Raw genomic sequence first — 16371 nt, 5'->3', positions numbered from 1 at the left:
TGTAGAGAGTTATATAAAGAAACGATGACATAGGGTTGAAGAGCTGTCCCGGTTACTCTGGTAGGAGCATTAGACTGTAGGTGAAGCCCCCAGGCCGGCTCACCTCTTCACAAGGCAAGATCCTGAAGGAGAGGGGTCAACCCTAATTTAACTTCTTACCCCTTCCCAGTGCCCATACACAGCTGAAGCTCAAGGAAAGTGCTATTAATCAGACTTGTTCCAAGGACCCACATTTCCACTGTATGAGGTATGTATTTAAGTAAACATGCACATTCCACTATTGTAAATCTTAACTTTTCATTCATTATACCACCTTAGATGTTCTGTTCTTGGAGTTTTGTGGCTGGAACTCAGCCAAGCCTTAAGAGTTTGCTCTTCTGAAAGGTAAGGCATGAGGGACAAAGTTTAGATTTCAGGGACTGCAGACGCAGGATTAGGATATGGAAAGGCCTTTGAAATTCACTTGGGACCAGATTCTAGGAAACCACATGAGGGCACCAAGTACCCTGAAAGCTGTTTACCTTGAACACACTGGGAACTTGAAGTTTTGGTGATGGGATTCCAATCAAAAAATCAATAATCACCATTGTGAAGATAGTGAGGAAAACAGCAAAGTCACTCACCATGGAGCGTACCTGGCATGAGAAAGGATTGGAAAAGTGTTTTATTAGGCTCAATGCAGTAGAAGAGAATTTTGCATTGTAAAGGTTTAAAAGTCCTCAGAAGAATGCTTTAATGTTATAATTGAATTAATACAACCACATGTAAACAACAGGAATATGTTAATATGCCCAAGTTAATACTCCCAAAGGGTGGATATGGTGAGGGAGAATGAACCATTTGGCAAACTCTAATGTAACCACCCTGACTGGGAAGAGCTCTATTTGGAGCATTTGTGCCCAGGTCTGGGCAATAGTTCTGAGAACTTGGAATAAGATTTTCTGGGGCCAGTTAAGGTCCATTTGTACCAGCCAAGGGCCTTGGTGACAGCATCGACTCTTCTCCCTCATGCCCGACACCTCATCTACCTGCATCCAAGCCCTGTTGGCTCTACCTCCAGAACAAATCCCGGATCTGAGCACTTCTCACCACCTCCACTGTTCCTACCCAGACCAAGGTCACCATCAGCTCTTGTCTCTCTTAAGTACAGCAGACACTTGCTTCAGCCCCCCTTTAAAGCCATTGGACTGACTATACAAGTTGGATTATGTCAATCCACAAAAACCCTGAAATGGTTCCTCATTTCACTGAGATAAAAACCCAAAAGGCCTCGGCCTATGAGGCCCACAAATTGAAATCATTAGAAGCCCAGCTTCTAACGCTCTCCCACTCGTTCACTCTGCTCCAGCCATACAGACCACTCCGTTGTGTATTTTCTTTTCTTTTTTTAAAAAAATTTTTTTAAATGTTTATTTTTGACAGAGAGAGAGAGACAGAGACAGAGACAGAGACAGAGCATGAGCGGAGGAGGGGCAGAGAGAGAGGGAGACACAGAATGGGAAGCAGGCTCCAGGCTCTGAGCTGTCAGCACAGAGCCCGATGCGGGGCTCGGACTCACAAACTGCGAGATCATGACCTGAGCCGAAGTCGGACGCTCAACCGACTGAGCCACCCAGGCAACCCCCCCAACTCTATTGTTTCTTAAACATCCCACCTTAGGGTCTTTGTACTTGCTTATCCCTCTTGTCTAGAATGCTTTTTCTCCAAGTAACTTCTTGGGTAGCTCCCTTACCTCCCTATGTTCATACAAAGATCACCTTCCCTATGAGATCTTCTCTGATGATCCTACTTGCAATTGGTCACCATTCTCTACTCCAGCACCGCCTATGCTCCTTTTCTGCTTAATTTTCTCCATAGCAAAACAGATGAACATAAGGGAAGGAAGCAAAACTAATATAAAAACAGGGAGGGGGACAAAACATAAAAGACTCTTAAATTTGGAGAACAGATGGTTACTGGAGGGGTTGTGGGAGGGGGGATGGGCTATATGGGCAAGGGGCATTAAGGAATCTACTCCTGAAATCATTGTTGCACTCTATGCTAACTAACTTGGATGTAAATTTAAAAATAAATTTGAAAAAAATTTCTCCATAGCACTCATCACCATTTTGTGCCTAGGAGGACGTTATAGTTTAGTTCAGCTTTAATAAAATACAATGCCTCTAAAACGCCCAGTGTCTGCCTTAATCTGAACTTCCAACAGAGACAGAGCAAAATATATCTTAGCCAAAATATATCTTAACCTGACTTTGCTTTCCTTTGAAACCTGAGGTTTGCAGCTTCCTGGCCCTGGTTTTGTCAGTTCTCTTCTGAATGTTACACAATTCTCTGAACCTGTACCTGCCCCCACCATCATGAGCCATCTTGGGTCCATCTGACCATCCTGGAGCCCAGTGGCCCTTCTCTCCTCTGAACTCCTATGACCCCTTGCATCCCAGGTTGGCGCCCAACCCTTTACACTGTATCATATGGACCTGTACATTTCGTATGTTTCTCCTTCCTATATGATGGCAGAGACCGTGTTTTAAACTTCTATATCTCTGATAGCACTTAACCCAGGCCTCAGCAAGTAGCTAGTAGAGAACTGCCCTTATTAACTATTTGTCCACATCAGAAAAAATGACCCAGAACTAATTCAATATGTGTTTCCCTTAACTACCATGTAGCATCCCGGAAGTCTAAGAATGTGTTTTTCCTACATGAGTGTACCATAGACAGCTAATCAACTGAGCTCCCCACCCATTCGGACTTCCTGCCCTGCAAATGTACCTGACCGAACCCTCACTTCCAGAAAACCCACCATTTCTCATGCTTTGAACTCCTTTTCAAAGCAAAAGTGGCCCCTTTTCGCCGTTCTACACCCAGCCTCTGATTCCGCTCTACTAAAACTGGTCATGATCAAACAGCACCATTTGTATCAGATTACTGAGGCTTCAAAGAGTCAAGCAAACCAAGTCAGGAGTATTCTGGCCGCTGCAGTCAATGTGTCTGGTGATTTCACAAACTGCCACAAGAGACATCCCTGGGAAGAGACTTTGGGGTCCCCTATGTATCCAAAGCGATCATCCCGCTTTACTATATTTAGCAGCCAGCTCCAGTTATTGCATACTCCATCTCCCAGCATCCTGGAAAGGACACTTCACAGCACTCCGGAAATTGAGGGTTAAGAGCTTTTGCAGAACCACCTTAAACTCCCCTGACACTTTTTTCTTTTTTTAAAGCAATCTCTACCCACCAATGTGGGGCTTGAACTTACGAGCCCAAGATCAAGAGTTGTGTGCTCTACTGAATGAGCCAGCAAGGCACCCATCGCCCGGCACTTTTAATCAAAAAAATCCTGAGTATTAACCCCTCAGCCCATACCACACGTTTACGAAAGGCTGCCAGACACTAGAAGAGAATGCCACAGTGGGGCTTGCCGGGACATCTGGAACTTGCCACCTGCCACTCTACTCAGCAAGAGGCATGGAAGCTGAGAATAGACTCTGTTATATTAGAATTCTAACGTGGAAGAAATGTATGAGGGTGCTACCTACTCTGGTTGGGAAATAGCGACTTGTCTTAAATGTCTTTAAGGTGCTCGAGAGGATGAAGGTGGTGAAGAAGAGAATGCAGGACCAAAAGAGCACATCAGGAGTATAGGGTCCATGATGGCCGCACGCAGATCCCGTGAACTCTCCGTGCATCTCCTGGCACTCCTGCGGGAACAAGCATTCTGGGTGATGAAAGGCAGGCACGAGGGAATAAATAGCTCTGGCCTTCTGAGCCCACCCCTCCCTGTCGTCCCACGGTTGCTGGGGAGCACAGGCTGCCGGCAGTGTCCATTGACCCGTGTGCTTGTGGCACTCTCGCTTGCACAGGCCCCTTCTGAGTACGGTGATACTTAGAGTCCTTAGACGCTTGGAAAATGAAACCAGGATGATCCCAAGCAAGCATGAAGCTCTGGGAGGGCTCTGGCAATTCGTACTGTTTATCTTACAGAGGACTTCCAAATCGGAATGTTCTGCCAGCCTCAGAAACCTGGGTGTGCCCCCGCCCTGCCTGGTTTCATCCCCACATATCCCTAGTGCAGGGACCCTGGGTAGGGTGTACGTGGGAGAGAAGAGAAAGGCAATCTTCTTTTCCCTTTATGTACAAGAGAACTTTTGCTGGGGAAAAGGGTCAGCAAGAATAGTTTAAATAAATAAATAAATAAACAAACAAACAAACAAACAACCTTTATTTTTGAAAACGCTAGACCACGCTGAAGGGCTACGACACTTAAACTTGGCAGTCACAATGGTACAATACAACTCCCAGACTTACGCTAACAGTCAGGTTGGCCCAGTGGACTTCTGTTGTCACAATATTGTGGTCCTTCCAGTACTGCAGGGTATGGTTGTTTGGATTTTCTGGGAGAGTACACCTGCAGCTGAGGGAACAAGAAAAAAGGATTCCTGAGGAAAGCAGCCAAGTATTTGATTAAATAGTTTTAGCCATGACTGGACTAAAGGCCCTGTCAGAGCCTGCCTCGTTTCTCCTTTGCCCATCTCAGGTCCCTGAGATTGGTCCTGTTGCTTGAGGCCCATGGGTAAACCCAACCACATCCTTATTTTTCAGTCAGCCATTATAAACACAGACACAAATCAGCACATGGGCCTTGAATTAAATTGTGCCGACCACCATGCTTGGCACAGAATGGTTCTTGATGGTCTCCTTGCTTAGTTTCTTTCGCTTAGGCCCTTCCCGTGAAATTCAATCTATAAAGCAAGGAGGACCTGCTACCCCATTTGGCTCTCAACAGTCTTCTCCGAGCCTGGATATCTCCTGCTCTCTATACCCTGCCACATTCTCAATATGCTCTCAATATCAGAGGCTCCTGGAATTGTGATGCAAGCTTGTCCCGACACTGCATTATTCCTGGTAATATCCCACCACCATGGCCTCCTCTTGTACCTAACCAGACCAGATCAGACTTGTCCCTCTGGCCAACATGCGGCCTCCCAGTCCCACAATGAGCATAGCCATTCCCACTAACTTTGCATCCTCTGTGGATTTAATGAGCATACCTTCTAAGGATATAGTACAACAGAATTAAAATACAAAAAGATCTCAGTAGATTGTAATAGGAGGAAATCAACAAAATAAAACGTAATAGGGAAAGCCATAAAGTCCTACATTTAGGTCTACAAAATCAATCCCAAACTTGGAAGCAACGAAGATGTCCTTCAGTAGGTGAATGGATGCGCTATATCTATAACTACACAATGGACTATTATTCAGCACTAAAAAGAACGAACTATCAAGCCATTAAAAGGCATTAAAGACCTTTAAGGCAATAACACTAAGTACACAAAGCCAATCAGAAAAGCCTACATACTGCAGGATTACAACTATATGACATTGCCGAAAAGGCAAAATGATGACGACAGTAAAAAGATCAATGCTTGCCAGGGTTTGGAGTGGTACCGAGGGATGGGTAGGCAGAGCACCAAATATTTTTTTTTGAGAGAGAGAGAGAGAGAGCATGAGCAGGGGAGGTGCAGAGAGAGAGGGAGAGAGAAAGAATCCTAAGCAGGCTCCACACTCTCAGTGTGGAGCCCAGTGCGGGGCTCCATTTCATGAAGTGTGAGATCATGACCTGAGCTGAAACCAAGAGTAGGAGGCTTAACCGAATGAGCCCCCCCAGGTGCCCTCAGAGCACAGATCTTTAAGGCAGTGAACTATTCTGTATGATACTATAATAGTGGATATATTATTTATAGATCAATCAAAACTCATAGAATGTACAACACCAAGAGTGAACCCTAATGTAAACTATAGGCTTTGGGTGATAATGATGTCTCCATGTAAATTCATTGTTTGCAACAAACTTAGCACTCTGGTGTACGGGATGTTGATACTGGGGGAGACTGCACATGTGTGGGAGCAGGGGGTGGATGGAAACTCTGTATCCTCTGCTCAACTTTGCTGTGAACCTAAAACTGCTCTTAAAAAATCAGTTCCACATACTTGGAACGTATTATGCTGAGTGAAATAAGTCAGTCAGAGGACAGGTATCATATATCTTCACTCATATGTGGATCTTGAGAAACCTAACAGAAGACCATGGGGGAAGGGAAGAGGAAAAAAAAAATAGTTACAAACAGAGAGGGAGGGAGGCAAACCACAAGAGACTCTTAAATACAGAGAACCAAGGGTGGATGGGGGGTGGGGGAGATGGGAAGATGGGTGATGGGCATTGAGGAGGGCACTTGTTGGGATGAGCACCGGGTGTTGTATGGAAGCCAATTTGACAATAAAATATATTTTTAAAAAAATCAGTTCCACATACTAACATAAAATGATTTAAAGAGCTGGAGAGTTCTAGCTTCACAGCTCCAACGGTAGAATGCAACTAAGAAAAATCCCACCTTGAGCTGTATTAACACAGAATTACAGTGTCCAGATCCAAAGTCTACTCAGTCCAAGGCTGGTCACTTTTGTCAATCTTCCCCCACTAGGTCTCTGAGGGCAGATCCTTTGTCTGCCATGTTCACTGCTGTCTCCAGGGCCTAAAACCATGCCCGGCATATAGTAAGTGTTCAACAAATGTTTGTTAAACAAATAAATGAATGATTGAGAAAAAGGTCGAAGAATGAACCTTACTCCAACGCCAATCAGCAATCCACTAGGCTTCAAAGATTATATTCCTCTAATGGTTGTTATTTTGTAATAAAATAGTTTCAAAATTCTAACAAAAGTTTTTTATGAATTCTGACCTTAAAAAGGGGAATAAATGAATATGCAGAACCTACGAAAATGTATCCATGACTAGTTGGCAGACCCCTCCATACAGTGTGCTCTCTGCTCAGACAGTTTCGGGTTGAAATTGTTCGCTTTACAACCAGGCCCTCCACGTCAGAAATGTACAGCCAGAAGGCAGGGAATTTGATGTACGGAGCTAAAGGTTGAGGATCTTTAGTCATAATTTGGAGAATACTATTCCAGAGAAGAAGTGTTTCTAGGACCAGACTCTCCTGGATGGTTGACGACATGGCGAAATACCATGTTTCTTCTCCCCCTGATCCAAACTGTATCAGGCATGGGAAGAAAAGAGTCTCTTGCGTTGAAATCTATGTAAGTAAAAGGTGAAAGATTTATACGATCTGAAGAGAAACCAAAGTATGTGGATCCTGAGAAACTTAACAGAAACCCATGGGGGAGGGGAAGAAAAAAAAAAAAAGGAGGTTAGAGTGGGAGAGAGCCAAAGTATAAGAGACTATTAAAAACTGAGAACAAACTGAGGGTTGATGGGGGGTGGGAGGGAGGGGAGGGTGGGTGATGGGTATTGAGGAGGGCACCTTTTGGGATGAGCACTGGGTGTTGTATGGAAACCGATTTGACAATAAACTTCATATATTGAAAAAAAAAGAAATCTATGTAAGTAAATAGATTATTAGATCCTTAGGAAACAGAGTAAGAGACCTGTGGATCTGCAAAGAATTGTTAGTATATCTCTACCTAACGATTCCTAAGAGGAGCCTGTACATACATTCAGACGATCTTGATAACATGCTTCAGGGACTCACAAATCCTTGTAAAAAGAAGGTCCTCCCAATAACTCACTTGAATTCTCCCTGCTACCTTTGCAGCCTACTTTCGTCTCGTGCCTGGAACCAAAAGCCCGTGCTCTGGAAAGCATTCCTCATGTCCCCTCTGAGTTTTGTTCTTAGTCCATCCTGACTAAGTGATGACAGAGGTCATCACTTCTGGCTGTTCTCTGGCAGGCCCCCTGGGGTCTCCACATCCCTATCTAAGCCTTATTTCCCAGAGGGCCAAGACACTTCCTTAAGAAAAGGCGCAAGTACTGCCAGGTACACTGCATCAGCCAGTAAACCCAGGCCCACTGCTCAATTTTAAAAAAAAAAAAAAGGGGGGGGGCTGGGTGGCTCAGTCGGTTAAGCGTCTGACTTCAGCTCAGGTCACGATCTCACGGTCCAGTGAGTTCCAGCCCCGCGTCAGGCCCTGGGCTGATGGCTCAGAGCCTGGAGCCTGCTTCCCATTCTGTGTCTCCCTCTCTCTCTCTCCCTCCCCCGTTCATGCTCTGTCTCTCTCTGTCTCAAAAATAAATAAACATTAAAAAAAAAAAAAAAGACAAGCATAAAGCATACTTACTAATACAGGCTAAGGTGGTCCAGCTGGCTGTGCATGTGGATGGGGTAGGTCTCTGCCAGGTGAATGAGCTTTTCTATTGCTTCATAGATGAAAATAATGCAAATCAGGGAGGCAAATGCCTCTTCAGTGAAGCGGGTAATGTAACAGACAAGGGAACTGGCATCAGTTGCCACAAGGACAATACACAGGAAGGCAGTCCACAGTCCGATACAGGCTCGCAGGGAGAGGTACGAAAGAGCGTAATCTCTGAAACAAAACCAAAGTTCATCAAAAAGCATGGATGGGTGAATTACAAGACAAAGGGTCAGAAATGTGGTTAATTCATCTCATCTCATCCATTCCAGTACCGCAACCCAGTTTACCCCTAATTCTGACTGTACTTTACTCCTAAATGCTGCCCAGGGACAGCTGTGACCAAAGATTTGCTCCACGGGTAGTATTTGCCCCACAGGTAGTATCTGCGACAGCAAGGACACGGAAAGTGGAGAAGGAAGGAATCGGCCACACGCATTTCTGCCATTACTGCCCAACTTGATTCAGATCTTATTCTTACAGTTAGGAAAAAGGGGCTGGCCCATGTTCCACATGCTCCTACGTCCAATCCAAAATGAAGAAAAAATTTGATAGGGAAAGGAGGCACTGCTAAGCCCCTACCATCAGCCCCTACCCCACAATATGAAGGGGGCGTCTTAGGCCAAATTAAAAATTGACTTGAAAGGGGCGCCTGGGTGGCTCAGTCGGTTGAGCGTCCAACTTCGGCTTGGGTCATGATCCCACGGTTCATGAGTTTGAACCCCACATGGGCTCTGTGCTGATGGTGGGGAGCATGCTTGGGATTCTCTCTCCCTCCCTCCCTCTCTCTGTCCCCTCTGTGTGAGCGCTCTCTCTCTCTCTCTCAAAATAAATAAATAAACTTTTAAAAACCTGATTTGAAATGAAAATGAAGGAATTTGACTTAGCTAGAGAAAGAAAACTCCAGTACTACACTGTGTGTTAACTAACTTGAATTTAAATAAATAAATTTTAAAAAAAGATAAAAAGTCAAGACTTTAATCATGGCTGAGGGACATTAATAAAGCTCTTTAAGATTAGGAGATCTACTATTTTAGATACAGTACTACCTGGGGGCAGGACAACAGACCAAATGATGTTCTTTCATTAGGTTTTTACAATCCAGAGTAATATTTGCCTGATTATGTTCGCCCAGGATCCTGGCATTCAACCCTAACGGCACAATAACACATCCAGTTAGAGTTTTCAGAAAACCAAATGTCTTACTTGCAGAATTTGAACAAAATCTTTTCAAATACAAGCACTGGCCCAGTACTTCCCAGGATGGTGAGAGCCTGTCCCGCAAACAAGGAATAGGCAATCCCAGTCATGGAGGCTCCAAACAAGGATTCAATTGCACTCTGAGGGGGGAAAAAAAATCATCAGAGTCCATAGCCCATCTGTAACCAGTAGCGTGGGCTTATGCACATTCCTGACTTAGCTCTTGTGTGTGCCCTGACAAGCCTTTTGCTTGTATTTCATTTTAGCAAGAGTGAAGTATACACACGGTCTAATACTCCTGTAAAGGATACCGTCTTGATAATCCAGGTGCCCAAATCCAACCACATAGGATTCCTTAACTAAGTCCTGTTCTTCAGTGACTCAATTCAGTACTTAAATATACACAGAAAGCACAGTGATACCATTTGTATGATGAGCCGTCATTCAGAATCACATTAAATTTCAAATGACATTGATCTATCATTTTCCACCCTTTTGAGCACCAGGCAATTCAACCGGGCAGTCAACTAGTGACATTGATGTGCAAGCAGACGAGAGTCGGTTCTAAAGGGAAAACTAGGTTGTTGCTTGGTATGAAATCAGAAGACCGCAGTATTCAGTAGAAAGAATCCAATCTCCTCAGCCCTAGCCCAGGGGATTTTCCTCTCAGCAGACTTCCCTGCCAGCACAATGTTTTAACTCCTGTTGGGGCCAAGAGAAGTGGTAAAAAGTCCTTACTATGCGTCCCTCAGTGGCTTCTCCGAGCAATCCCCCAAAGGTGATGACAGGTGACATGCAGGCACAGTACAGGAACAGAAAGGAGGCCAAACACTGTAAACTGAGTGCATCCCGGTAGTCGCTCCAGTACCAGGGGGCCTTCCGCTTGATGTCCAACACCAAGCCCCCAAACAGCCTGTGGAAACATGGCAAACAGGCCTCTAACGCGGTCCCTCTTCCACGGAAGTATTTGAACAGCGCACATTTGAAAGCCACTTCAAATGTGCTCTGTAGACATGCTTTGGCTTCGATGTGAGCCCCAGTACAAGAAATCTCTCCGGGGTCAGCACACATTCCATTTGCAAACAAGGGCATGAATTTGAATGATTATCCCGAGCATAAAGAGAATTGCTTTGGGAGTGCATATTGCCCATTCAATAAAGAGTTCCAAAAAAAATTAACGTGAAATTAAGTAATCGCTTCAAACCGCAAATTCTGAGCTGTTCGGAGGAAATGTGCAAAATCCATTCAAGGTATTAAAATCGTTAGTTTTATTATATATGTATTCTAGCCAAAGAGCCCCATCACATGCACTTCCCTACGCTGAACAGCTACCCACCTTACTGTTGAGAAATTAGCATAAGAATTCGTTCATGTGGTCGACAAGTAGTAGCAGATATTGTGCCAGGGACCGGAGATGCAGCAGGGAACAAAACAACGCAGCCCTTCTCTAGCACAGGCGATAGGCAGTGCTGTGAGGGTGCCACGGCAGCATAGAACAGGAGGGAGATTTCAACGGGGACTCAGAGAACCGATCAGGAGCTAGCCAGATGGGGCAGAGGGGCTAGCGTGGGTGACACCTGGAGGTGAGAGTGCATGGCAGGGTCCAAGTGCTAACGCAGATACAGCTCGATAAGACAGTGTGAGGGGCAAATACCAGCAGACAGGAACGGTGAAGCTGGAGAAGCCAAGTCACAGAGCGCTTTGCAAACTGTTTTAAGGAATTAGAACTTTATCCTGATGGCATGTCAAGTCACCGAAGGATTGTAAACAGGAGAACAACATAATTAAACGTGCATTCTGGAAGGATCACTCTGGAGGGGGTGTAATGAATGGAACGCGGGGCAAGACTGGAGGCAGGGGATTGGGAGGAGGAGAAGTGGAAGGACTCAAGGGCTGAATCAGGAAGTAGAGTCCACAGGACGTGGTGGCAGGACTTCTGGACCCCTCTCCAGTTCCCAAGGATGAGACAGATCAAGAGCAAGATATCCCACACCAAGAAAGAGCGTTCTCAAACTGGGTCACTTTTTCTAGAGTGAGGTCTTTGCACCAGAGTGAAAGTTGATAGGGGAGTCACAAAAAATGCCACTCAGCATTACAGGACAGATCACCTGGTCTCTTCTACAAACCAATGGCATAGAGAAAAAGGAAGGAGAGCTAGTACAGAATGGGATCATAATAACCAAATGCAATCCCTGACTGGATGCTATGTGAAGAAAAAAAAACCTCTAAAAAGATGTGGCTAAGACAATCACAAAAAGTTAAATGTGAACTGAGCATTAGACAATTTAAAGAATTATTGTTAATTTTGTTAGATTTCATAATGGCATGACCGTTGTTTTTTAAAATGTCCTTATCAAACAGAGATACATACTGAAGTAGTTACAGGTAAAATGACATGATACCAGTGATTTGGTTTAAAATAATCTAGAAAACATAAAAATAAAACAATTACGTGGGGAGAAATAGACAAAACATGACTGGCAAAATGTTAATCACAGTTGATGGGCACATGGGGGTTCATTATACTGTTCTCTCTTCTTATGTGTTTGAAACTTTCTATAATAAGCCAAAAACAAAAAATGAGCTACTCTTTCATGAAAGGAGGCTTGGCCAGCTCTTTCCATCTCTCTGCCTGGGAGCCTGGAGGAGAACCATGCGACCTGGGGCCTGTACGCTAGGGGGAAAGGCCCAGGCAGCTCTCTCTTTCCATTTGAATGCTTTCTCTCCCTAGCCAGGTGCAATGAGTGTGTTCGTGGACACAGGGCGGACACTGTTCTATTCTACCTATTTGTTCTTTTCCTCTGGTTTGGGTGGGTATAGTTGGGATTCATCGTTGTCAGTTTATAGCGGTAACATCACAATCTGGTTCTTGGCTTAGAGAAGAGAGGCAAAGCTCGTTTTGTTTTTAGTCTATCTGGCAAACCTAGCTTAGGTAAGGAGCTATCTATAGGGTCTAACCTAGAGTGTGAGAGTTCCACCTCAGAGTTTGGAACCAAGGCTCCAGTTTGTAATAAAGTGTCACTACGCCTTGCTTTCTCCTCTGTGCAAATAGGACCTGATAGGCAGTTTTGATTGGTCTGGGGCAAGACACAAGTGTTTCTGGGTCTTTACCAAGACAGAACTAGTACCATGTGAATATCACCTCTTAATCACCGATGACCTTCCTCTGAAGGGTATTATTCTGGGAGAAGACTCTCCTTCTGTAATAATGAGCCTCACCCCACTTGGCAACCTGAGATGCTGCCACGATTGCTCAGCCCCTGGATGCAGGAGGCCCCTCCAGGGAGAAACGTCTGTGAGTCACAGACAAAAGATGTATGCGAAATGGATTTATAAGAAGCCATAGAAAGGGGGGGCATCTGCATGCCTAACAGTGATTAAAAGGGGAAAGAAAAGATCTGAGGCTCTTATGGATAATGTAACTATAAATTAATAAAATGATTTCTGACTACTATTTATGGAGTCAGCCTTATCCCTCACTCATGCATAGAATCAGACCATAATTGCACAGCTACCACAAGATCAGGCATGGATGCTTCTCTCCACATTTGAGACTTCCTTTCCCTTTCAACACTACCTTTGATGTTCAAGTTTTTTGGGGGGTAGGAGGCACACAGGGATACGAATTTCAGCTTGATGCAAGAAAGGACTTACCCGTGTAGAGGGTCACTAGGCTCTGGAGCACTGACTTAGGGAGACCTTCTCTGGAGGGCTTTAAGGACAGGCCAGCCATCCATTTGTCTGGTGTGCTTTAGAAGAAACCTGTTTGAAGTGTGTGTGTTGGGGGGGCGGGGAATCATCGAGATAGCAGCTCCTGGTTCTTTTTTTCATTAACCCTTCCCAAAAGCGGCATCCCCAACGAGGTACATAAATATGCCTTGGAAAAGCCCTTTCTTGGAAAACCCTTCTCTTCCCTGCGGTGACACTTGTGACCTAGGAACACTCTAGTCAGACTTTTGTCTTTGTTATGTACGGGAATGCATCAGCATCACGGAGGTCCAACACACTGTGCTCCAGCCCGGCCTCAGGTTAATACAGGACTGTTTTCAACTTGCCTCCTTTCCTGCCTTAAGAGTCTACACGCCCCCATCTTCATATACCTCCCCGTCCAACAAATAGAACATCCCCTAAGTCTCCAGGTTTTGCCCCAGGCCTTGCAACATTGTACACACAAGGCAGGTTTTCCACCTCAGAGAAACACAACTAATGGTATGAAGAACTATTTTTTGTCTGTGTAGTCCAGGCAGGTCCAGAAAGTTCTAGGATGTTCATCTATGGGGGAGGGTTTGCTTTGACTCCCTACAAACTTTGAGATTTGGAAAGAGAAAAGGGTTGGCACAGAAGCATAATCTCTGATGCAGGCATGAAGTCACCTGACCTACAAGGCTATAATAGGAGAAAGACCATGTGTCTTGAGGTCTTTTACTAAGGGCTCTGAGGAAAATTTTGGGAACTCAGGAAGAGGAGGTATCTCCCATACCAAGCAGCCCTAGGCCCTGAACCTAGATAACCCTTCCTTTCAGCTTTATCAACTCCATTAACTTCCTGACAAGACATGAAGGGAGAACTTCCTCAAACCCTAGATGAGTTTGTGAGTAAAGGTACTTTGACACTGTGAGTAAGCATGTGATGATCCTGGCCACATGAGATCTTCTTTTGGGATGTCAGGCACCATTTCTGAGAACCGACAATTCTTGAGATCTAATCTAATGGTCTCCCAAACTCCCACGTGGACTGGATTATAAATGACCCCCTGGAAAGGCCTGGGACTTTAGTTTATTCTCCTCTAACACCAAAAGAAACCTGAAATCTCAAATCATTTGGAGGAAACCCTGTTGCCCTCATTTCCACTACCTTCAAACTCTAAGTCCTAGGGTGTGAACACCATTTATTTTCAAAAGATACATCACCACCCTGAAATACCATCAAACACCCAAGACCCTTTCCCTAAAAAACACCACCTCCTCTAGGACCGTCTCAATCCTGGAACCTATTCTAGGGACAGATGCTTCCCTTGAACTGCTTCTCAATACCAGGCCTCCCCACCCAATTCAGACCTCTCCCAACTTTAAAGAAAATGTTAAATTTACTCTTGGAGGTTGCTCCCTCATTTCAGTGATCCCTTCCATCAAAGAGCTATTCTTTTCCTCCATGATCACTCCCCAGAACCCAATTATCTTTCCCCACCCTCAAATACATTCCTCCAGCCAGGAAACACACCCCCATTCTGGACACTGCTAGCTAAGTGCCATCTCTCCTGCTTCTAAGCCCCCTTTCCTAGCTTCTCCCTGAATTTCTAAGAGTAGAAAAATAGATGACTGTCTACAATTCTAGAAAACCCTGAGTTTCCACTGGGTACTGAGGATAGAAAAATAAGGAAAGCAACTTCAAGCAAAGAAGAAAAAAACTAAGGTGAAAGCTAGGAAGTAGAGGACGTTACAAAGCTTCACTCCATGATCTGAGTCCTGTCCTGAGACTCTCCACCCAGCAGATCCTCAGAAACAAGTACAACTTATGGAACCAGAACTATGGTCTCAACCATCTCCCACCACCTGGGGAAACCCTAGATGTCACTCCAACCCAAAACACCATCCTCTTTCACCACCTTCTTACCTGGCAAATCAAAGTTAGTCTGGGAACCTGCTTCCCTAAACTTCCATAGAGAACCTCCTCCGTGGACATCTGTCTTTAGAGTCTGGGCCTAGAAGAGTAGATGGACTATACTGAGACACACCCACACCCCTAAAATACTACTTATTTTCCTACCCTAAGGGAGTTTCTTTACTTAAAATAATCACTCAAGGGGCACCTGGGTGGCTCAGTCGGTTAAGCATCCGACTTTGGCTCAGGTTATGATCTCATGGCTCGTGAGTTCAAGCCCCACATCGGGCTCTGTGCTGACAGCTCGGAGCCTGGAACCTGCTTCGGATTCTGTGTTTCCCTCTCTCTCTACCTTTCCCCACTCATGCTCTCTTTCTCTCTCTTTCTCTCTCTCTCTCTCTGCCTCTCTCTCTCAAAAATAAACATTAAAAATAAATAAATAAATAAATAAATAACCACTAAATATTTATCTATATTTAGTCCACTCATGCTACAGAACAGGGATCACTCTAAAAGTATTCATTCATTTGTTCATCAGATACTCAGTGCCCACTCTGTGCAGGGCACCATGCTGGGTGCTAGGATTATAATGGGCACCCTGCCCTTACGGAGCAAACATTCTAGCAGGAAGGAATGAAGCAATAATGAAGCAATAATGAACAATGAAGCAATAATCATAAAGTATGGGAAGCAATAATAGCAATAATGCTATTAAAGCAATAATAATAACAAATGAAGCAATAATAATAAAGTATGGGAAGGGCTGTAAACCAAGGGGTAGGAGGAAGGTGGCAGACAGGTGAGGGACAAAGCTCAAAGTTGTGACACCACACAGTAGGAATACCTAACCTCATCTAGAGAGAGTGTTAGAAGGCTTCTCAAAGGAAGTGACCCCTAAGCTGAGACAAAAAGGTAAGTAGCAGTTAGCCAGGAGATGAGGGAGGGGACGAGTGTTCAAATCAGAAGGAACAACATGTAGAAAGGACTGGAGGTGAGACAGACTGTGGTCAGTGGTTTGAGAAACTTGAATGAATAAATACAAGATCTGATAAATTCACAATACTTATTACAGTCAGTGGTTCCATTTGAAAAGTCATTCCCAGCCAAAATACTAGAGAGAAGAAGGCTGAAAGTGAAGACTATGACTCATTCCTTTACACAACTTCAGCCCAGTAAGCAGCATGAGCTGTGAAACGTCTCAGAACTTACCGCCCGGTGCGCTGAAGTTCTGGCCCGCTGTGGCCCCCATGTGGTTCCGGTTCTATGTGGCAAACATTTCCATTTGGAACTCCAGGCATTTTCCGCTTCTCCTTTCAACAGAGGAACACAAAATTAGTAAAGTCAGCCATCTATCCTGTCCTT

General features: G+C 44.7%; 1 protein-coding gene across 3 annotated transcripts in view; it reads right to left on the bottom strand.

Annotated features, from left to right (window-relative positions):
- SLC4A8 (solute carrier family 4 member 8) overlaps positions 1 to 16371 on the bottom strand; it is a 79133-nt gene that overhangs the window by 26354 nt on the left and 36408 nt on the right. For all 3 annotated transcript variants that reach the window (XM_042992322.1, XM_042992323.1, XM_042992324.1), the window contains exons 11-17: positions 16219 to 16319; positions 10147 to 10321; positions 9415 to 9548; positions 8137 to 8382; positions 4306 to 4411; positions 3537 to 3698; positions 522 to 635 (exon numbers count right to left, since the gene is read on the bottom strand). In XM_042992322.1, the coding sequence (XP_042848256.1) occupies positions 522 to 635; positions 3537 to 3698; positions 4306 to 4411; positions 8137 to 8382; positions 9415 to 9548; positions 10147 to 10321; positions 16219 to 16319 (1038 nt within the window). The remainder of the gene's footprint in view (positions 1 to 521; positions 636 to 3536; positions 3699 to 4305; positions 4412 to 8136; positions 8383 to 9414; positions 9549 to 10146; positions 10322 to 16218; positions 16320 to 16371) is intronic.

The sequence above is a fragment of the Panthera tigris genome, chromosome B4 (assembly GCF_018350195.1).
Source record: "Panthera tigris isolate Pti1 chromosome B4, P.tigris_Pti1_mat1.1, whole genome shotgun sequence".
Taxonomy (NCBI): Eukaryota; Metazoa; Chordata; class Mammalia; order Carnivora; family Felidae; genus Panthera; species Panthera tigris.
This window is presented reverse-complemented; position numbering and strand designations above follow the sequence as displayed.